This window comes from Cryptosporidium andersoni, assembly GCF_001865355.1.
Source record: "Cryptosporidium andersoni isolate 30847 chromosome Unknown contig_39, whole genome shotgun sequence".
Lineage (NCBI taxonomy): Eukaryota > Apicomplexa > Conoidasida > Eucoccidiorida > Cryptosporidiidae > Cryptosporidium > Cryptosporidium andersoni.
The window spans coordinates 33024-57649 of record NW_027122789.1 but is presented as its reverse complement, the minus strand read 5'-3'; the positions used below and the strand labels follow the sequence as shown (position 1 = coordinate 57649).

Sequence of the window (24626 nt, the reverse complement as noted above, 5' to 3'; positions counted from 1 at the left end):
AAAAAAAAGAAAAAAAAAAAATCGGATTTTTAGTTACTTTTGAATATTCTATATGGTAAACTTGAAATTGGCATAAAAAAAATAGAATTTAATTTTAAGAAGCTACTAAATATTATCAATGTTTTTGTTAAAATAACTACAAGGTCGTCTGGGTATCAAATACTTGCAACAACTACCTCATATTTCAAGAAAAAATTCCCTCTACTGTTTAAGTAATTACATATAATTATTATTAATAATAAAAATAGTTAATTGAAGCTTAAGAAGTTACAGACTTTGTGATTTGATTTTATAAGATTGGCTTAATAATTTCAGATCCTAAAATTTATCAAATTATGAATGTTAAAATTTTTCCCGTCAAAGAATAACAGTTCTCAAGCATTCCTATAAGAATCATTTAATTTCAATTTATTCATTATATTTATTTCTTTTTATGTATGTAATATTACTTAAAAAATTGTTTTTTTTTTTATAGATGCATTACAATTTCCTAAATTATCTATTAAAAGTGCATCCAAAGGTTTAACTTGTCAAAGTGATGATGTAGCATGTAAAGCATTTGTAAATGACTGTAGTGATCCCAAAGTTGTATGCCACTTAGAAGATTTAATATGGTTATTTCATACAGCTCCTATTCAAGCTCTTGATTTTAGTGATAAACAACTTCAAGAGGAAAATACAATGTCATCTAATTTCTTTCCTCATCTCCTAGCACGTGCTTTGGGCACTAAAAGCCTTTTACAAAATAAACAAATATTTAGGAAAACGTTTTCAACTCCAACAGATGCTCCTACTTCTATAATTGAATGGGATTCTTTTTCAATTTCTGGTTAGTTTAAAAATAAGTATCCAGTAATTTTGTTAAAAAGACAAGATTATAAAAAAATATTTAACTATTTTATTTTCATCAGAAAAAATTCTTGAATTTAATAGGGATACAGCAAAACTAATTAATGATTTCAAAACTGAAGAATGTGATTTATGGGAATGGAGAGATCCAGAACTATCAATGTCATTTAGTCAATTAATAGATTCACGAACTCTTCCAAATGCAGAAACTACATTAACAGAGAGTAGTAATTCATTTAACTTCAATATTCTTAATCCATCTAGGCGTCAACAACTTCAAAGTAATCCAGAACAAAATATTACAAATCCTAAATCTTTTATCAAGTTACCTATTCTGGGAATATCAAACAGTAATGAATACAATGATGAACCTTCTGGGTTATTTATCTCATCTTCTAGTAGATCTAAAAGTGGGAAATACGATACAAACAGTTCTCAAAATGTTGATACAGAATCTACACATAGAGAAAGTAAATTTCGTAAAAGCTAATAATTTGCAGGATTTCCCGATAGTTATTAAATATTGGATAAATAGTTAGAATAAGTAATGTCAATATTCAATTAGATCTTCTCAAACAAAAAAAAAAAGTTGTTAAATGTGTAGGAAAATAAGACAAATTTAAGAGAGTTACACTCATTAATATTGACAATAATATTAGCTAATTGAATATTTAAAAAATAACAGTTAATATTGCAAAATAAGTGTATTTAACTTTTGTATTATAGTGTAAGTTCTGAGATCCCAGCAAATGGAAATATCCTTGTAAGAGTGGATTTGGAGATACTATCACAAATTATTTTGAAATAAGGATTCCTTAAAATATTGACGAGTTTAAGAAATTCATAAAAGTCAGAAATATAAACAAAATCTAGAGGGTTAAGGAAACTTATTATTTAACCTCATAAATTAATATCTAAGTATTATTGTGGCAGAGTGAAATATTTACAATTGTCAAAAAGCCAATATACAAGTGTTTGCTTTAACAAATATCTTATTATTTCATCTTATATAAGAATAATTATACATTCAGTAAGAACATTATGTCATTATATTATAAATGTTCAAGTCTATTGTTAAATTTGAAATATTCTGCTTTATAAACTTGGTTTATTATTTGCTATATAGTTGGAGTAATAATACAATAAATATATAGTTCAAATGTGATTGTGTTGAGTAAAATAGCATTTAATAGGCTAATAATAATATTTATGATAAAAATCATTACTTTAAAGCTATTAGGAGCTATTTCTTGAAATATAACTTCATAAAATAAGCATCTTCATTGTCTGCATAATATTTAGATTCTATACACTGTGATGTATAGTTCAAAACATTCTGATAAAGATGTTTTGCAGCTAAATTTGAGACTCTAACATGCAAACTGCAGTAAGGAGTATTAAATGTATTCTTCATTTCATAATGTGTTTGCTCTAATAACTTCCTAGCAATTCCAAGGCATCTATAAGATCTTAGTACTGCTATAGATGTAATATGGCCATGGTTTATACCAGATTCATCTTCTATTTTAGCTAAGACATATCCAGTTATTTTGTTAGTTTCTGCACTATCAGTAGCAACTTGTAATAGTTGTGGCCATGTCACACTATGAAAGTAGTAATACTTTATTTGATAGTTCTCAGGAAGGCAATACAGATTGCATTGTTGCATAGAAAAAACATCATCTATTGTAGCTCTACGTAAACATGCCATAATAGATTTTATACTAATTTCCTTATTACATAAATAGCCAATTTTTTTCACTTTTATTTTTACTTCAAGTGTCTTAATATTATTAATTAAATATATAACCGCCAAATTATGGCGCTAATTTACCTAAAATAATAAAAGTATATTTATTTTTGTAGATTTTATTTTAAATAACTATTTACTTTTAGGTATATTACAGGATTTTTTGAAGGTTAGATACTTTGGAATAAATGGTTAATAATGGATATTCAAGAATATCCAGCTGGATGTAGCAAAGGACATGAGAAGTACCAACAAGTATTAGGAGATGCTATTTTAACAGAAAATAACAATAGTTTAAATAGTGCTCTGCAATTTGTGGATTATAATTGTATAAGACCTATGATTTATTTTCTTAAGTCAATTCCATCTGGATTTACACCTCTTCCTCCAAATTCTTTGGCAATTTTACTTGAGCATAGTGAAAATATCACTTTAATTCAAAATAATTCACTTTTAGCTACAAATAGTCTAATTAGAGATTCAGATACTAGTTCTAACTCAAATAAATATAGTCAATGCAGTTTGAAATTAGGAAGTGAAGGTTTGAAATTAGAAAATGAAGATTTGAAATGTGGAGGTCGAAATAACAACACTTTAAATAATAAAAGTTCAAATAAGTCATTAAATATTATAGATAATGACAAAGGTACAAATATTCAAGATGAAAAGTGCTTTATCAAGGATTCTGAAAGTTGCAACTTGGATGATAAGCATAGTAATTGTAATATTCACAAAGAACCTGATACTATCAATGAACAATCATTATATTCAACTCAATTACATAAAGTAGAAGATTTTCAGAAAAAATGTTTAATAAGAGTTCAAAATACTAATAATAAAGGTATTATAAATAGTTTAGAAAAAAAAAATGATATACCATTTAATAATATCTTTACAAATTCAGATGGGAATTTAAATTTTATACAGAATCATGTTAATGTGAGACAATATAAAACTGTAATATCATTGGAACAGATGATTTTTATCTATAATCTTGGAGGTATATCTAGTGAAAATGTATGGACTGCATTATTTGGATGTCATGATAAGAATAAGAAGGGTAAAAAATTTCAACTACCACCTTTTATGACTAATAAAATTCTTATAGATGCATATACGAAGATTCTATCACGTTCTGAACCACAAAGTAATGCGATTCACATCTATATGTATTGCAGAGGCATATTTAAGGGTTACTGTACTGAGATAGTGGCTCCAAGAATTCTTATCCATGCAAATATTTTTCTTTTGTGGAATAATACATTGAAAAGTGGAATGATGCAACAGGACCAACAATCTGACCTATCGAATTATATTCATCCATTATATTCAAGTTTAGTACAGGGAACACTTCCTAGTTTACTTGTGTTGCGAGCTTTAGAGGAAGAATTTTCCAAATATAATGTACTAGTACATTTTATTTTGAGAATATTCTCATCTTTGGATAGGAATTATACTCATATATATTCTCATTTTCCTACTTTGGGAATTACATCTTTGCTATACTTTTACCGTTGTGTATTTTTACCTTTGGCTCCATCCTTCACATCAGCATTTCTGAATATTGTTACAATAGAAAGAGATTATTTTTTGAATAATGTGCTTAAATTACTACTTATGCCAAATAAAGAAAACTTAAATTATTTAAACTGCTGTAATAATTTAGATGATGTGCATTCATTCATGAGATTTTCAATATGTAAAAATCAACATTTACCTCGTTATCCAGATAATATTAATGAAGTAGCTAAAGATTGTCTCAATTATATTTCTCCACGTCCTTTTGATTTGGTTTTATATGAAGTTATTAATAATATAATTGTTGCATTAAGTAATAATGCAAGTAGTCAAGCAGAACTAAAAAGAATAAAGACGATATTTTTGAACTCAGATATGGTTAATAATGATAATAAGAATTCTAATATTGAAGATTTCAACACAATGAAGTTCAATTATACAAGAGATAACAGAATTTCTGTCCCTATTGATATATCAACTGACAAATCTTTAGATCATCCTTCAGGTTTAGTATGGTTTTCATCAGGTAGTAATGATACCAGTATATATGTAAATACTATAGAAGAGCCATTTTTAAATAATACACGCTCATACTATTGTGAGAAATTGGATAAGATATTTAAAATATTGGACCTACATAAGTGTTGTATATTGATTCACTGGGTTTTAATTGAAGAAGCTAGAAGACTTCATAGATATTTCCCAATCAAGACATTTTTATCTTTAATGAAGATTGTAGAAAATGTGTGTTTTCACTTTTTAGGTAAGAAAATTTTGGATTATCCAAGATCTATTGATACTCAGATTTCACAAATATCTATGATACCTAAGTCAGTAATAGATCCAGGTACTTTAAAAGCTTATCTTCATAAAAGGAGTTTATGTTACTTAAGATCTATTTATGACTTGGTACTTAGAGATCCTCTTAGAAACTCTTCTTATAATATAATAAAAAAGTTACTTAATGAAAAAGAATTTGGTAATAAATATGAAAGACTCGAATTTCCTTTGAACGATGGCTTTGTAAATTTTTCGAAATTAAGTGGTAAAGGTATTAACAGAATTTCTTGTGTAATTTCTCTATTTTCTGTAATATATGAAACTATATTAGATGATGTGCTAATGGCAATGAGAACTTGCAGAGATTCTTTTAAAGGTGATTCTGTTTGTACACTTTTTCAAATTGGAGATCGATTTTGTGGTATACAAATTGTCCTTGCCATACTGAAACAATATAAACTAGTTGCTAAGGCTTCATTTAAAAATGATTTAATTATAAATAGAGTTATAAATAGAGGAATATATGATGGTCTTGTTTTATATATACAAGATTTAACATCTAAAAGTCAAAAGTATATTTTAATACTGATATCTTTTTGGATAAACTCATTTATAGATACTAGAATTTTGCAATTATACAGACTTGTATGTGATATGGTGTTAGAAGAGGATTTTTCAGGAACTGAGGAACATAAACAATGTGATTCAAATGGCAAATCTTCTATTAAGATGTATAAATCTCCGAAAAAGGTCAGAAAACATATTGATAGTTCTAATAATTTTGTTAATACTCCAATTGAATTATCTAATAACTACTTTAACTTGGATAAAGTCTTACTTACTGATAATGAAGGATCTATTACATGTAATTTAGATAATTCAGAAGTCTTGTCTTGTATATCTAAAGAATTCTCAAAGAAAACTAATTTAAAATTATCTTCTAAAGATGATCAATTGAACTTCCCTGCACAGGAAAGTAGTTTTGAAAATATATTGAAAAAAAATTGGAATATAGGATCATTTGAAAGGAATGGGTCACTTTTCGAAACAAAGGAATCTTTGAATACTTTTGTTGACCAATGGTTTATTTCAATTTCATCACGTTTGTCTATAAATTTAACTGGTAAAGAACATTTAATTGGTGAAATAAAGTCAATAACTACAAAGTTAAGAGATCAATCAAAGTTTGAGATTTTTCTGGATCAGACAATCTCAAGTATAGAACTTTTGAAATTACTTCCAAATAAGGAAACTGTAATATCTCAATTTAAAGATCGTTTTTTGAAACGTTTAATGGTTTTATTATATATTAAGAGTAGTTCAATGATTAATGAAAATAGATTTACTAACATATTGTGTTTAATTTGTATTGAAGATTTCATCTTATCTTATATGAATGATAATCCAATATTTCATGAAAGCTACAATTTTGGTATAGATCATTGCTATAATGATTCCTACTTAGGTTTACCATTTAATGTTTCTGTAAAAAGTATTCAGGGTATTTTGGATGATTCACTCAATATGATACTTTCATCAGCAGTAAATGATCAAATGGTCTCTGTACTATTAACTACATATTTTAATTGGCATAAGAATTCATCCTTGAACTATTTTGGCGATTTAATAAAATTATACTCAAAACTCAAATTTCCAAGAGCTGTAGAACCTCATATAATAAATTTTGAGCAGCAATATAAATCAAAATATCCATATAGGAAAATATATTGGTTATGGGATTGTGGTTTTGCAATTATACAAGTTTCTGGATATAGAGAACAACATAATAATACATCTTTATCTTTTATATTTATAGCCCCTTTATTAATCGTTCTTGTTTTGAATGTATTTAATAATAAAACTTCTCAAGGATTTTCATTAAGTTACATTCTTGAAGTTACAGGACTAACGTTAATTGAAGGAATAAGGATTATTTTGAGCTTATTCCTTCCTGATCAGGATTTATTAGAAGTAACTAATGGTAAAACTAATTGTGGAGATATACAAAAGTGGAATACATGGCTTCATCTAAATACTATACTTAGATTAAAGGCTTACCCAAATCTCAAATTAAAAGATGTTATTTTCTTAAGATTATTACCAAGGGACTATCTAAGTAATAATGGCAGAAATTCTATATTTAATTTAGGTTTCAAATTAAACGGCGATTTTTCTACTAAAATTACTAGAAGATTAAGCTTTAATAATTATGGGCATAATAAAAATAATTACTTATCTATTTTTAATATTCCTAATGTAAATCATTCAATTGTAAAATTAGCTTCACCTTGGGAAATATCAATTCATATTGATGATGACTCTTATGAAGAGTATTTCAAAATTTCTTCTAGTCTTACTGAATCAGATAACGGATATTTATTGTATATGAAATTAAATTTAGAGGATGCTGACAGTTCTTACAATATTTGTGCATCTGACTTTGCAGATGGACATATTTCTGAAGAAAACTCCTCAATATTTGAAACCGATTCATCATATTGGGCTAGGGATGAAGTGGGAGTTTCATGTAAAGAGTCTATTCGATATAATTCCTCAGCTACTCAAGGTGAAACTGAATCTTTATATGGCTTCATAAAGCGTAGATGTATAGATTTTCAAAATACAAATAAGTCTAATAGTCTTAATTATGCAGAAACAAATCTATTTGATTATATATGTATTATTGAAGGTCTTATAGTTCGATTAATTAAAAAGGAAAAGTTACAAACATATTCTCAAATCACTCGTTATATTGAAGAAAATTGGCATTTGAAACATTTTATACCTACAAATCAAAGTATAGATCAGGCTCTTGAGAAACTTATTTCTAGAGAATTTATTGAAGTCCAAGATCTGGAAAAAAGGAATTCCTTTTCCAGCAATACAACTTTTGTTTATATACCTTAAAGTAGGAATTATATGATAAAATATTATAAAATATCTCATTTATTATTTTACTATATTTCACATATCAATATATAAATATAATGACAACTTTTTTTCATTTGGTTAGTTACAGGTCTTATAGATGACTTTTATCTAATAATTAGAAAAGTAATAGATTGTGTAATTTTACTTTAGAAATATTTTAGAGCATTTAAATATTCCTTCCTAAAGATATATAGACAACTTGCCTATAATCTCAATATTATCAATTAGATATATCTTAAGTAATCTCCATATTCCTTTATTCCAAAAAAGTTCATTTTTATCTCTAGTATTCAGTTAAACATGCTCAATTTTATATTTACAACCCTATATTGATCTTAATAATTAGATACCTAGAATATATGTACCCAATTATATAACCTTAATATTAAGATTTAAGTGGGGAATATTTCTAAAGATACCTTCCTATCTTGATTTATATATTTCAAAAATTTTAAATAAACTTTCTATATAATTGTGCTACTGTGTGTTCAGTTTGTGAGATGTTTTTGAAATTTCTGTATCTTTATAATCAACACTTTTAGTAATAATATCTATTCATTATAACACGATTCATACTAAAATATTTTATGCTAATATAGAAGTAGATGTCGAAATTTATCTACTTGTATTTCATTTAAGAAATATACGTACTTAGAAAATCCTTTTGGAATGATTGTCCGCCATCTCTGCTAATTCTGTTAGGCTAGTGTCTATAGCTGTAGAAATATCATTTTACTTCTTATGGTTTTACTGTATGCTTGAAATAGTGTATATTACAAGCAAATGCTTGAAACAATTCTTCAGAGAATACTGGGGAGATATTTGGAGCCATATGTATACAATTTAAGTCGAGAAAATTTAAGGCTTGGAGTATTATCAGGAAATTTGGTTTTAGAAAATCTGAGACTTAAGGAAAATTTAGGAGATATTTTACATCTACCAGTTTCACTGATTTCGGGGTCAATCGGTCATGTATCAATAACAATACCATGGACTTCTTTAGGATATAAACCTCTTGTAATAAAGTTAGAAAGAATTCATATAATTATAAAACCAAAGGACTATGGAAATATTGATGAAGAATCTTTAAAAAATGAACTTCGTCAGGCAAAATCTAAACTTATTGAGCACAAAGAGAAGTTACTTTATGAAAAGTTATTAAACAAAGAAAATAAAGAGCTAAATAATAATGAATCTAATTTTAATGGAACAGAGGATTCAAATACAAACTTAATTTGGAGAATATTAAAGAAGATTGTGGCAAATATACAAATAGATATAGAGGACATTCATATTTGTATGATTGGTTTTCAATCTAATGTTAACCAGACAGATATACATAATATTGTAGATACAAATTCAAATGAGATAATAATAGGAATAATGATTAAATCAGGTTCACTTTTTTCAACCGATTCTTTTGGAAATAGAACTATAGATTCCTTAAATTCCAGTGAATCTATTGATCCATCAGCTTTATTTAAGACTATCCAAATAAAGGATACCAGCTTATATATAGGCCAGTTTTTTCCATTAAATTATATGAAATTTGAGACATCTCCTTCGAATGAATTACCATACATGTTATTCGATATACAAAATATATTAAATGGTGATAACACTTTAGGAGATATGAATGAAGCTAAGGAAAGTAATTTAATGGTTTCATCGAAATATCTCGCACTAAACTGTAAAAAAACAAATGTATGTATGGGAACATGGAGATTAGAATATATTTTAAGACCTTTAATATTACATTTTAATATATCTCATTCTCCTGCTAATAATGAATTAAGTGCATATCTTGAAGTTAAAAGTGCTACTACTCACACAGTAATGCTACGGAGGAGTCATTTAAGACCAATAATAATTAGTATAAAGCGTTTAACTGAAAAGCAAGCTAAATATCGTGAATTATTATTACGAAATTCACATTTAGTTCGTACAGATCCTATTGCTTTAAGCACTGTAACTCAAGATGAATATATTGGATTATATTCAAGAAAACTTAAAATTTCAGCTATTTATAATTCTAAAGATATCACTGAGTCAATTAACAATACTGATCAATATTCTATGAGTACACAAAGTATTACTAAAGATGTTAATACTAATAATGAAGTTCTTTTGAGAAATAGTTCTAGCTTTTTTGGAGTACCAGTTCAAGCCTTTTCTGAGGAAGATATTACTAGGCTTCAACTACTAGAGGATATAATAAGTGTTAGGCATTTAGCAAAGTGGCGTTGCAAAGCTAGAGAAGCTGTTAATAGGATTTCTATAGAAGCTACATCAAGGAAAAAAAATCGGCAGATATTAGCAGAACCACGTTTAGCTTCAAATGACTCAAAAAATATTCGTGAATCTACTGAGGATAATATAACCAAATCTAGTATAAATTCAGAACTTATATATAAACCTTGTAATATAGAAAGCAGTTCAAATAATATGTCATGGACACAGTGGGCCATTTCCAAATTATTAGGAAATAGAAATTCTAAAGAGAAAGAAGATCTTCATAATATTTCATATATACATGATGCTGATACTGAGTTTAGTGGTGGATTAATTACAGAAGATGAGATGAATGTCATAATGACTGCCGTAACTAATGAGAAATATTTTGAAAAAATTGAAACTCCCACGAAATTTTTGTTATCTTTTGGATTAACATACTTTGGTATAACTATTTTAGACGATACTACTAATCCAACTAATCAAAATGTTATAGATAAGGAGATATTTACAAGAGAAAATTCTGGGACCTTGGCTAATGCTGAATTGAGGAAACAAATTACTGATTCGATTCCTAATTCTTCAATAACAAGCAGGTATATATCTTTGGAACTTTTTGAATTTTTGGTACAACTAAGGATTCAATCAGTTGTTGATAGAAATGATAAAGATACTCATGAATGGGAATTTTCCACTGGAATAAAGAATTTATCTCTTTATCATTATGAACAACTAATACTATTTTTCAATTCTGAAATATACAGTGAGATATTGAATACAAAAGATGTAAATAATGAAGAAACTGAAGGAGATATCTTAACAAAGTCTACTTCAGTCTATCATATCGGTTCTTTATTTCGTTCATCTGTAAGAAGTTCTCTCAAAGATAATTCTTTTAGAGAAAAATTAAAAAATCTGCACTTACTTGAAGATTCATCTTTGCATTTACATCTTTGTCATAAAGTTGACAAACGGGGTAATACATTAAGACTCCTCCTTAAAATTGCACCTCTAGATGTTTTATTGACACCAATATTTCTCAATGAAATATATTCTCTAATGAACTTATATGAATCTATACTTGTTATTCCGAAAATTGAAACTCATTTAAAAGCTAATAAAAACTCTTTGGATATTTTAGAGGTTGAAGTCTTGGAATCTACATCACAAAAAATATCTAATTATGGAGATTTGAATGCAAATCAGGCTTTCAATATTTCGAGCTTTAAAAATACTGAAATATATGATTCAACTGAATTAGTTCAAGATTTCTGGGAACGGAGTGAAAATGTTAAGGAATTTGCTTCTACATATTCTCTTCCTGACTTTATAGAGTTTAAAATTCAAGTTTTATCACCAGTATTTGTTATAAATTCAAGAGGTATAGAAGATCACATTTCAGAATTTAACATGAGTGAATCTAAAGATGAAATTATGTCTCTAAAGCTTATATTAGGTAACTGTACAATTTGCACAGATGGAGTTTGCAATAGAAATAAATTAAATATAAAGATAGACTTAGATAATACTCAACTTAGATATATCAAATATGAATCTATTATAAGACCTGAATTGGAAACGAATATTAATGAATTTTATAAAGATACTTCAAGAGAAATTCACCATTTTCAAGAGTATACAAAAAAACTTTCTAATTTCTCTCTTAAGTGGCAACATGAAGAATTTGTGATACTTCATCCTGTACCTGTTTCTTTCGATATTCTTGTTGATTATAACTCTTCAAATAGTTCAAACTATAAAGGGTCTATTTCCTTAAAAGTTGATATTACATTGCAGCAATTTATTTTTAATTTAGATCCGGAGTCAATAAGATATCTGCTTCATATTCCCTTTTGCTTTTACTCAGCTTTGGTTCTCCCAACAGTTCAAGGTTATTATTTTGTGCCATCAAACATTTTAAAACTTAGGGATTTTTCTTCAAGAAACTCATTTGAACAACATCTTAGCAAACCACTTGTTAGATCATTAACAAGAGATGCAAAGATAACTGGAATAGGGAGTAGTGAAGTGTATGAAACTATTAATAAACAATTTGAGTATTCTATTAATCAAAATACTGAATATAATGGAATATTGAGCTTAAATTGGGATTTAAAATGTTCAATACATACAGAAACTGTAGGATTTGCAATTAAATCATGCATTCAATCTACACAGGAACAAATTCTTCAAGGTTCAATAAGAGGCATTTTATCGAAAATTGAGTATGACTCTATTTCTGGTATTTTAAGAGGTAAAATGGATCTTCATAGAGTTTTATTATTTTCACCAATAACTAAAATACCTCTACTGTTTACACTAACAGAATATGACCCTATTACTCAGAACATTAGTGATATGTGGTGTAACATTGAAAAAAGAATATCTATTCAATCTGAAAACCTTGGTAAAAATGATGATTTGATGTTTGTAGATGCCATTGAAGAATATGAGAATACTATCGAGATATCATTTGTAAATTACTCAAGGATTGATGAAGTAGATAATGATGATGGAAATTCCCACTCTAAACTGATACTCCCATTTCAGATATCAATTGTAGCTTCTCCAATTGAAGTTTACTGGGATAAACCTACAATTATAAGCATATTATCATGTCTTCATGAATTCAAGGAAGTTATAGCTAGTACTATTCAATACAATTCTGGTATTATTAAGAAGATACTTGTATCAAATAGATTCTTTTGTTACAAACTGGAATCTTATTGGCAACCCTGTTTATTATCTACTTATGCCAAGACATACTTTGTTAGTGATATTTCAGATTATAATAAAATTAAGTCTATGATATTTTTGAAAAATAGTATGATGACATATCATGTTCTAGATAATGATGAATCCAAGAAATTTATGTCAGATATTGTAAGTGAATTTGATAATCCATCATCTATATGGTTATTTGGTATAGTAGTAATGCCTCCAATGGTCATTGCAATAAATACAAAAAAAATCCAAAATTTATTATCAAATATATCCAAACATCTTATAGAAGATACTGATAATAATTTTGACTTTGGAAATACAAGAGACTATATATCAGATTATGAAGAATGTAATACAAACAATAGCTCTTTAAATAGAAGTTTTATAACTGAACAATATACACAAAGTACGAATGAAGAATATCCTTTAAATAAAAATAAATTATATGAGTATTACCACAATTGGAAGTTGTCTGGATTAGGTGATTTGGAAGATTTTAGCGAATTACCAAAGTTTTCTTTTGAATTAAATGAGGATAATAAAGAATACAGGAACCCAACTTGGGGTCTGACCTGTATTTTAAGAGGAGGATCCCTAACTTTTGTACGAGAAAATGAGTCCTTCATTATAATTGGAATACATGATATAGGTATAGCTTTTGATGGATATGATACAGGAGATAAAAAGTTTTATATAGAAGTTCAGAATTGCTCCTTAACAATAAACAAGCGTTGTATATTATCAAGATTCTATGAACCCTCGGAAAATAATAGAAAGTGTTTAGCTTCTTTATCTGCTAGAATATATTCCAAACCTTTGGATAATTTTAATGAAGATTTAATTAATATTGCTTTAAAGGGATATCTAGAATCTTTTTGTTATATCGTATGTTATCGGGATATAATGGAATTTATAGAATATATAAATGATGGAATCCTCGACTCTTTAATAACCAAATCTTATAAGGCAGCACGGGAAATAACGAAAAGTAGAGTTTTCCTATACTTCTTTAATATAAATAATTCTATCTTAATGTTACCAGAAGATAAATCTGTACTAAAAGAAATAAATAATCAAGACATATCTCTAAATTTGAAATCTATGGATATACTTAATCAGACAATTCATAATCCACTAGATATATTTGATGAAACAGTTAATAGATATAAAAAGACACTTCAACAATTATTGGAAGATATGTACTATAAAGCAAATAAAAACTTGAGTAAACAAAGTGATTCTCAATATATAAACAAATTCGATGATTACTTATCTACGAAGAAATTTGAATTTACTATTAATAGATATGATAAGTCTAATTTAATATTTGACAAAGATGAATCAATTGATAATTTAGATAAATATGAATTCAGTTACCATCCTAGTGAGTTAATAAAAAAGAACTCTGCAGAAGATACTCATACTATTGATCATTCCCAAAAAATTAGAATTTCCCCATTATTTTTAAGTAGAATTAAAGATCTCGACACTCTTACATTACTTGAAAAATCAACCCTCGATTATCCCAGAGCCAAGTATTTTCTCAGAAATGCTGATTTTAAGTCGTCTTTAAACTCTTTCTGTAAAGTAACCACAAAACAGATTCAGATCTACAATCAGTTATCTCCAGACAATATAGTAAGCAAATTCTTAAGAAAAGAGAATTTATTAAATAAATCTAATATTCCGGAGTTTATTTGGAATTTTGTAGTTAAAATAGTGAATGGTCAATTAGGAATAGTCAGCCATCCAAATGGATCTAGGTATGTTGATGGGAATATTCTATCTAATATTAATACTGAGATATCATATGGTACCATAAAGAGTTTTCCTAATTTATATATATTTGAGATATCTAGTCCAGAATATTATATCAAACCTTATCATGAAACAGCGTATTTAAATGTTAATTTATCTCCAATATGCATTAATTTATCTAGGCAACAGCTTACATTTCTAATTGATATGATAAGTCAGAATTTTGGATATAAACTATATAAGGACACAACTAAGGATGATATAAAACACCAATTAATTGTAAGCTCAAGTCTAGAAGAACAAAATAATGATAGTTTTAATGAACATAGTTCTATGGATTCCCGGAATGCAAGCAGTTTTATAGCAAATTCAACAGTATCCATAAATATTTCACTACCATTGTTATCTTTGGAAACATCATTTTCTCATACTGATCACTCTAAAGAACCATATAGAAATGTTGCATTACCTTTAGTACTGATACAATTACATAAGTGTTGTATTACAGGCTGGGTAATCGGATCATGTAAAACTTCTCAAAATTATTGGAAAGTAAATATAGTGTCTCAGAAGTACTTTTTTGACGATATTAGATTAACAACTAATTTAAGGTATAGGAGAATTATACATAGCTACTCTTTAGGTGATGCAATACCAAGTGCTGCTATATTAGATAATGAAAATAAAAATATCTTGAACTCTTCAAAATGTTCTCTTCAATTTATTTGGGAAAGTTCTACGTTAAAGGGGCATACTTTAGTTTTAAAGTCTTTTAATCCAGAGGTCTACCTTGGTTTTAACGCTATTATAGACTTTTACTATTATTTGAGTCATAGCTGGAGATCTTCAACTATGGCTAGAATGATATCTTCAAACTACTCAAATAATGAACATAAGAATTCACATGAAAATATTAGAGAGAATGAAATGTGTGAGTTAAAAGATGAACTTGAGATTCCACACAAAAATATAAGTTCAAATGACTTACAAGGAATATCAGATACATCGTCATCTTTTTCCCTTAGCATAGAAATAAACAAAGGTAGATTTGGATTTACAAGTCATCCTCAAGACAAACTAGAAATTTCTGACAATTTGGCTGAATTGTCTATGAAAGATAATTTAGATAGTAACTCCGTTTGTAATGGTAATAATGTATATACAAACTCTCCTAATAATGCATGCCCAATCCTTATTTGGGAAACTGACTTAAAGTGCAAAATTGTCGTAACATCTGATGAAACCTTAATAAAATATTTGGACCTTTTAAATAGTACTGTAAGATATACAGACATATTAACTGAAAATAGTGATATAGAGGATCAGTGCAAGAATTGTGATCCTAATATTAATAATTTTAGTACTATGCTACATGAGAGGTGTCTTTGCAATCACCCTATTCCTCTTTTACTAGAACCACTTTATCGAATCTATGGAAAATATAACCAGAATATTCCATTTACTCCTATAAATTTTCAAACTCCGAAATATTCTCTTGAATCAAAGAAGTCCATCATATTAGCAGAAACTTTCAGTATTACTAGTAAAGGAAGATATACAAGTAATATAAGGAATTTACCAGATCTTTTTTCAATTCCAGTATCTTTGAGTGAGATACAGTATTCTTTTAATTTTTGTCCAATTATAATTAATATACCACCATCACATCTAGTTGGAATTACATCATTAGTGAAGAATCTTTTTGATGATGGTCCCTCAATATCTCCTCTATATACATCTACAGTAGATTTTCAAGATGAATTGCATAGTGTTGATAACTGGCTGAATAATAGTAATGAAGAAGAGGAAGAGGACGATGACTTAAATTCTAATATAAACATATTACCAAAAAATAAATTAACACAACTTCCTGCTGTGAACCTTTCACTTGGACCTCCTCCAATTCGTCGAATATTTGAACTAAAGTTTTCAATGGAATCCTTGAGATTTTTACTATTAGATGATCAAAAACCTACATTAGTACCAATATTAGATATAAAAGTGAGAACTAGTCTGTGGAAACTAGAAACTACACCAATTAAAACTAATCATACAATTAATGACTTGGATCTTCTAGTTGATGTACTAAATTTTAAAACAGGAGATTGGGAACCTGTGATTGAAAAGTGTAAACTGTCAATTCACTATTTCCAAGAAAACCCAATTCTATATGATCCTTACGCAAGACCTTTACGAAGGTCTTTAAGAAAATATCTTCATATTGCATCTTCTCGAGCTCTTTGGTTAAATATAAAACCTACACTTTGTTATACTTTAAATTGGTTCATTCCATACTGCTTTTCATTTTTCAAAACTACTAGTGAAACCCAAATGGCAAATAACTCTGAATGTTATTCCAGACAATTCGATAGATTATCAATTGTTGATAATGAAACTAAATCTAATGAATTTCAGAATCAAAATAGCAGTTCAATATTTGTAATACCTCTTGAAAAACTCACTAAATCATTGAAGAATAAAAACTTGAATAGAATTATTCCAATAGAAAGGCTAAAATTGACTAATTTGGATTCTAACCTGAAAGAAAATAAGGAACAATACGAATTACCTCAGCTTATGTACCTTAATTTAACAGGTTTACCATTTTATGCCTTTACTATATCATTTAATGGGGAAAAGGATCGAAATATAACGTATCTAAATTCTTTGGTATTGTTATCTCCATCTTCTATTTCTACTAATTTGAATTTCCTTCTTAGTAATACTAAGATATCCACTTTAAGGACTTCAAATATTTCTGACTTTACTTTATTCTCTTTTGTCACAACTCAATGGCCTATGAAAATGAAAGAAAATTGTATATGTTTATTATCAGCTCCTGTAAATGAAGATATATATAAATTAAGCAAACAATTTCCTCAACTTGAAATAGAACTGATTGCAAGAGTTCTTTGTGTATACAAGTCCTTTGAAAAATCTATTGAAATACTTACATCTTATACAGAAATTCAATCTGAAAAACTAAATCCTAAATTTGGACCTTTACCTAGTGGAATCAAATGTATATACTTCAATACTGAACAAGTATCAAGTGCACTACTTCCAACAATAACACCCAATTACAGTAAGCAAGATCAAACATTAGAAGATCTACTCAAAGATAAAATAGAAGATAAAGAGAGAGGCTCTGAAGAACATAATAAATTAGATAATAAGACAAATCATGTACTAGCAGAGATTCTTTCACCTCATCCAAGTTCTAAACTACTTTGTCTATTATCAAGCAATAGAATTGTCAATAAGACTGGTATTCCATTAGAAATTTGTTTTCTAGATACTAATAATATACCTATTAAAATGTATGATGTAGCAATGATTTCAACAAGTATGGAAAATGCAAATTTAATTTTTAATGAGGAAATACTTCATCATTCTAGAGAATTAATAGGAAATAATGGAATGAATATCTATCACACTGATTATATAAGTAATATGAACAAAGTAAATACTAATTCACTTGATGATAACTCAAATAATATAAATTCAGCTTTTTTGGATCAATTTTCTCAAAATATGGAAGATGTTATTAAGCATTTAAAGAAGCAAGATGAAATTTCTTCTAAGTATAAATTTACTGGAAAAATAAATGATAAAGATTTTTTAAATGACATCATACCTAAATTATATCATAGTACTGAGAGCAAAGAAGAAATTGCTCTAGATTTAAATAACTTTCCAGGCTGTGATGAGTTTATGAACAAGGAATCTAAGCCAATTCCTTCTTGGCTCGGTAATACTGATACAGTTAATACTATTATCAGCAGTATACATGATGAATACAATAAATCTTGCTCAGATCCAAGAATTATATTTGAATGTGAAAATTTTAAAGACTTTGATAACCTAAATCTTAACAATATTAATTTTCCCGAAAGAAAATATTACTATTATTCTTATTTCCTGCCAAATGAATTTGTATTATCTGTTCCTCAAATCGCCTTAATTTCACCTGGGAAAAATAAATGCAAAGTACTATATAGACCTGCATTAATAGGACTAGTTGAAATGTTTTGTATTATTAGACAGCTTGAAACTATTCAAAATGAGATAATTACAAATAATACAACAGAGGAAACAATGAATCGGCCGATTGATAGTATTATTGATATCAACTTATCCAATAATCCTGAAGAAATATTTGCAACAAATGTGATATATAACGAACAAAATACACAGAATTTTTATGAATATTTACTCTCTAATGAAGGCTTGGCTTGTATATATTCCAAGCTCATGTCAAGTAGACTTTCTGGGACAACAGATAATATAAGTAAGGAATTACATTCTATAACTTATAAATTGTTACGTATATTTAAAATTTGTAATGGAAATTCAATTTTTATTCAGTACTATAACTTCTGGAATTATATGATACAACAATTTTTTGATTCTGATAGGAAAGTACTTGATTTATCTTGTTTGTCATCAAGAGGATGGATATCAAATCCTATAGATACGGGAAAAAATATAAATAAGACTATATTTCATAAATTGTCTGTTAATTCATTCATTAATCGTAAATCAAGGAACAAAAATAAGACATTCAAGATATGGTCAAGAACTTCTAGTAAATTATCTCATTTAAATAGTAATGCAATTATTGCCTCAGACACTTCAAATTTAGATGATATGTGTAATAGCTCAATAAATGACTATAATATCTTATTTGCTGATGGAGAGATACTTGATTCTGGAATATCTTACAAACAAAGTAACTCCACGAGCTTATCAGATAAGAATTTCACCTCTCAACCATTATATTTCCAATCCTATATTCAACTATACAAATCTATATACCCTGGTGAAGTGACAATACGTAATCTATTACTTTATCCAAGTTATCTACTAATGAATTTTATACCCACTTTATTGGAATGTCAAATTAAATGCTGGTACTCAAACAGTAGCTTAAAAACATCGAAATATTTTTATAGTATGCAACCATTTCAATCTTATGCATTATACGAGTTACCTAGTTCTAAAAGCCAAATTAAAGTTAGAATAGCACTTGATAACAGCTTATTAGATGATCGTTTAAACCATTCCTCATATAGTACTCAAGTTGATAAGAGCTTTACTATATGGAGTTCCTCTTTCGATGCATTTGGTAGCAATTCAACTCAACTAAATTTAACTTCTAGTTCTGCATCTTATGATATTTCATCTATAGATCTTGAATGCGTCCAAATAGATAAGTTACAAAATCGTAAATATTCCTGTAAATGTATTGGGTATATGCAGAAGCATGTACTGGCCTTTAATTCACAAAGGTGGTTCATTAATAAAACAAATCACAGTTTTATTCCTCTTGATGACAATAAGGCATTTCCAATTATTAATGTTAAGCTCTCCCACTTATATAACCATGATATACTCAAGAATAGAGACAAGGAATCTCAAATAGCTTTACTAAATACAAAACATAGCTATTTACAAATATGTTTTCAACCAAACTTAAATAGAACTACTAATAAGTGGAAAGTGCAGTCTAAGGATACTGAGAGTAGCCTAAGCTATTCAAATTTTGAAATTGTTAAAAACGAACCTCTACGTTTAGGACTAATTGAAATACCTCCAATAGAATCATCATATTCATTTCCAATATTTATTAATTCTGAATTTAATCAAAAATTAGAACTTAATGAGTCAAAAAATAACATAAAAACGAAAACAAGATCTAAAAGAAGTATGGAGGAATCACTCTCTACTCGTTCATCTTTCATACAAATATATTATTTTACTATCAGGACAAATACTTTAAAACTAAATAATATAGCTGGTTGTACTACTAAAATTGTTACTGTATTACCAAATATTATTATTGATAACAAAACAAATGAAGGATTTTACTGGCTTGCATTTTACATACAAAATAGTTCTAGTAATACAAGTGGGCCTTCCAGTATGTCAGATTTAGTTCATGATTTTTTGGATGAAATGGAAAATAAAACAAATGACAAATTAAATATATTTTCGATTGAGCCTTTTACAACTGAACATATTGTGGCATATAGCAAAGCAGATCAAGAATCTTCTGTACATTCCTCTAATTTAATATCTGTAAGTCCCTTGTCATTATTCGGATCTTCAGAGGTGATTCAGAACTTAAATAATCAAACTAGCAATAATGGTATAAATGTATCTGGAGATCAGAAAATTATATTATTTCTTAGCGGAATAGATCATAACCAAGATAATAATGAGAAGAATGGGGTATTTAATAGTAAAAAACAGTTAGTTTCTGACTCAATAAATGACTTAAACATAAATGACAAAGTGAGTGGAACTAAAGATGAAGAATTTGAGATAAATCAATATTATGCAAGATGGTCACAACCAATAGTAATATCATCTGAATCAGCTGGTATCTATTACATGACATTTCCAAATGTTGCATCTGGTAGCAACTTAGTTAACCCTAAAACGTACTGTATTAAAATAATATCTGATAATGGGGTATTTGTAGTCAGAATAAAGAATACAGACACATATAATCCTTGGAGTGGTGTAGTTTTTACTAATCACTGCAGCTATCTTCCATGCATAACATTGGAAACATTTCACTATGAATATAAGAATAGCAAAGATGAGTCTCACTCAAAACTTGAAGCTCTATATTCTATCTTTGATAGATCTCCTAAACCTTTAACAATAGGTTGGCCTTCTCCTTTTCTATATACATCTAGAAACTGCAAATTGTATATCATACCAGAATCATCTATTGATAATAATTCAAGTAGCCAGATTTCAAGTGAACATAAACTAGTCAAAGATCACAAGAGGTTGCTTTCAAAAGGAATTATTGCATTTGAAGTTAATTTTCACTACTCTCAAACAAACCCTTACCAGTATAAACGTTATATCTTATCATTACCTGAACAAGATATCCTTAAGTTATGCTCAATGTATCCATACTTAAACTCTGCATATTTTCTGAATAATGATAATAAGAAGATATCATCTGATCATTATCCTATTGCAGTGATTTGTATAGTAGCTAGAGATAACGGAGTATATGTTGATGTACTTCCTCCTAGAAATCAAGCATCTTTAGTTATTAATCTGTTAACTAGCTCAAATGTAAATATTACAGATTCCTCATATGAAAGTGAATCTAAGAATCTAAATTTAGCATTGTCTGGACAAAAATTGATACTACCCAAATTATTCCAAAAGCTTATGCATAGAGTGAATAAATATACAAATGATAAAATATGGCTTCTAACTTGTATATGGCACAAAAGACTGATAATAGATATTGCTCAAATAGGAATTTCAATGATTTCTGAACGTAGAGAATCTGAAATTTTATATCTTGAGTTGAGTGCAATTCAGTTTAGAAAACAAGAGAAATCTAGAAATGGAATGATTGAAAGTTATCGATTTATAATTGGTGATATACAACTTGATAATCAATATGCCTTTGGAAACCCAAAATCTGGTCTCAATAGCCCTATGTCTACTAATAAATCAAATAATACAGGATATAATAATGGTAATAATTTAGGACTAATACCTTTTGTACTTTTGAATAACAGAACTTGTTGGGATGAAGAAAATCAAAATTACAACCCTTTCATGATTCTTAAGTGGTTTTGTTCTACAGCACGTTCTAGATGGGAAACTATAGTATATAGCTTAGAAGGCGAGTTTTCAGACCTAGAATTAAATTTTGACTTCACTGTTTACAAAATAATTTCAGAATTTATTGATGACTGCAAAATGGGAATTGCTGAAAATATCCCTGGTATAAATTTTGGCTATATTTTTTCGGATAATATTCTGTCAAAGATAAAACCAAATACTTCGTTCAACATAGAAAAAATTAAACTTAGTTCATTAACTTTGCATGTATGGTGTTCTATTCCTCTCGATGAACTTCAGTATATTCCTGAATGGTTTAGGATAGGACTAAGAATTCTTACTGTATCTAACTCACTTGAATTAAGAGGAGCTCCAATTCATTTAGAATCCCATAATCTTAATAACACTATTGGAAATACTTCAAGTATTGTAAAGGCATTTTATGAATACTATATGGCTGAAATTCTCTGGAGAATAGGAACTGTACTAGGTCATAGCTCTTTTGTGAATATTCCGTTAGTACCTTTACAACTAGGGAAAAATACACTAAATGTTGCTTTTTCGACGATTTCAGCTGTTAATTCAAGTCTTACAAACTTACTCTCCAACTTAACAATGGATTCAGAATATATTAATGCCAGACAACGTGAGTTATATTCTACTCAATCATTATCAAGACTAAATTCTAGCTCAAATCAATATCCTACAGCTAGTTTGAAAGAAGGCTTCTCACTTGCAGGCCAAAATATTACACAAGGTTTACTAAGCCTTAGGAATATAGTTACAAAACCAATAGAGGGAGCTCAAAGAGCAGGATTTACTGGGTTTTGCACTGGGCTAATAAAGGGAGTCACCTCATCAGTCATTAAACCTATTGATCATATTGGTCAAGCTCTGAATAATGTAATTGATGGAATTCAAGCAGAAGTTAATAAACCTTTAGGAGGCTATAAACAAAGGACGTGCAGACGAAGAATTCCTAGGTTATTATGGGGAAAGTGGGCAGGTATTGTCCCTTATAATTCCCAAGATGCACTACTAAGGAATATTCTAGGCTATAAATTAATGAGACACGTAATATACTACTTTATTATACCTACAAATAAATATAGAATACCATTATTACTCTTGTGCTATCCTCAAAAAATTATATTGGTTAAGTTGCTCACAAAGATTAATTCTACTGATAATAACTTCAACAACACAGGATTAATCCTTAAAGACTATTTTAAAATTCTATGGGTTGTTCATACTAATCAGGTGAAATCAGTTAGACCAAGTTCTCATGGAATTCTGATATATACTAATAGTGATGAAATAGGTAATCTTCAAATTCCAACATGTTCGTATAAACAAATAAGTGGTATTACATCAGCAATAGATAATATACTTAATTTTTCATCTTCATGTCTAGTTCTTAGATAAAATTATTATAAATATAACCTTTTTCATTTAACTATTAAGATAATTAGCTCTTTTTTTAAATTTCTATATTTAATATTAATTATTAATTAAACTAGTAATTTAAATTTTAAAATCTTAAATTTATATAAATTTCAATATAGTACTCTATAACTCAATACACTTTCTTAGAAGTATGGAAACTAGATATACACTTTAAAATTCCCGATAAATTTAAAGGTAAGTGTATTTACATTTTACAAATTTCAAATACTAAAACTGATGCAGATTATCTCAATATTAATTGCAATATTATCTTAAACTAGTTTTATAAATAAATAATTTTCTAATAGTATGAATTGTTATCAAGTCTAGTCTATATAAATGGTACCTAGTTGAGTAAAAAAACTACCAAATAGTAGTATGTTCAAGAAATTGTCCACTTTTAAATTAGATAAATAGATAAGTATTAATAGATTATATAAGACTTTCGAAATTATATAAATCTAATTTTTGTTGTGAATCTGGAGCAATCAGCTAATATCGGCTAATAAATCTAAAAACAAAGAAATATAATACTTAGATTATATATAATATTAAAATATTGAAAGTCAGAAAAAGAAATTAATGTAAATTATAAATATATTTCACCCAGATAGAGTCGTGTTGTATTTATAAAACAAACAAAACTATTTGGTTAATTTAAGCTAATACTTAAATTGAATAATAGCTAATAGCTCTATTTAATATAAATTATTATTGAGATACTTAATATATTCGAAACTCCAATTGTTCTCCAAAATTTGAGTTATTTGAGTATCTGAAACTTTCAATATATATAGAGAAGCAATTATTTTTGAAATATTCAAATAACTTTATAATGTAAATTACATATAAAATTGTAAAAGTTGAATTAAATAATTTCATAAAAAGTTTGATTATATACTCTATAATTAGGACAATTAAAGATGATAAATTTTATAAAGTTACAATTATATCTTTATGATATAATAAATATCTTAAATAAATTTATTTAGAGATGAAATTAATACAAGATTTATGACTTATAAAAATATCT

The 24626-nt window shown here is 27.6% G+C and overlaps 4 protein-coding genes across 4 annotated transcripts in view; 3 read left to right on the top strand and 1 right to left on the bottom strand.

Annotated features, from left to right (window-relative positions):
• Positions 1-1339, top strand: part of cand_034550 (carboxylesterase family protein) — a gene marked incomplete at both ends in the record, with an annotated part of 3302 nt that extends 1963 nt beyond the window's left edge. Inside the window, 2 exons of the mRNA XM_067213681.1 lie at positions 476-829; positions 912-1339. Coding sequence (XP_067070076.1) covers positions 476-829; positions 912-1339 — 782 coding nt within the window. The remainder of the gene's footprint in view (positions 1-475; positions 830-911) is intronic.
• Positions 1340-2092: 753 nt separating this feature from the next.
• On the bottom strand, positions 2093-2560 carry cand_034540 (N-terminal acetyltransferase complex ARD1 subunit; the record flags this gene model as incomplete). The annotated part of the gene is made up of 1 exon (XM_067213680.1): positions 2093-2560. One exon carries the CDS (start codon positions 2558-2560, stop codon positions 2093-2095), a length of 468 nt encoding a protein of 155 aa, XP_067070075.1.
• A 237-nt stretch (positions 2561-2797) lies between these two features.
• cand_034530 (uncharacterized protein) lies at positions 2798-7804 on the top strand (the record flags this gene model as incomplete). Its single annotated transcript, XM_067213679.1, has 1 exon — positions 2798-7804. The coding sequence occupies one exon, from the start codon at positions 2798-2800 to the stop codon at positions 7802-7804; it is 5007 nt and encodes a 1668-aa protein (XP_067070074.1).
• Positions 7805-8611: 807 nt separating this feature from the next.
• cand_034520 (uncharacterized protein) lies at positions 8612-23572 on the top strand (the record flags this gene model as incomplete). Its single annotated transcript, XM_067213678.1, has 1 exon — positions 8612-23572. The coding sequence occupies one exon, from the start codon at positions 8612-8614 to the stop codon at positions 23570-23572; it is 14961 nt and encodes a 4986-aa protein (XP_067070073.1).
• Between the last annotated feature and the right edge of the window lie 1054 nt (positions 23573-24626).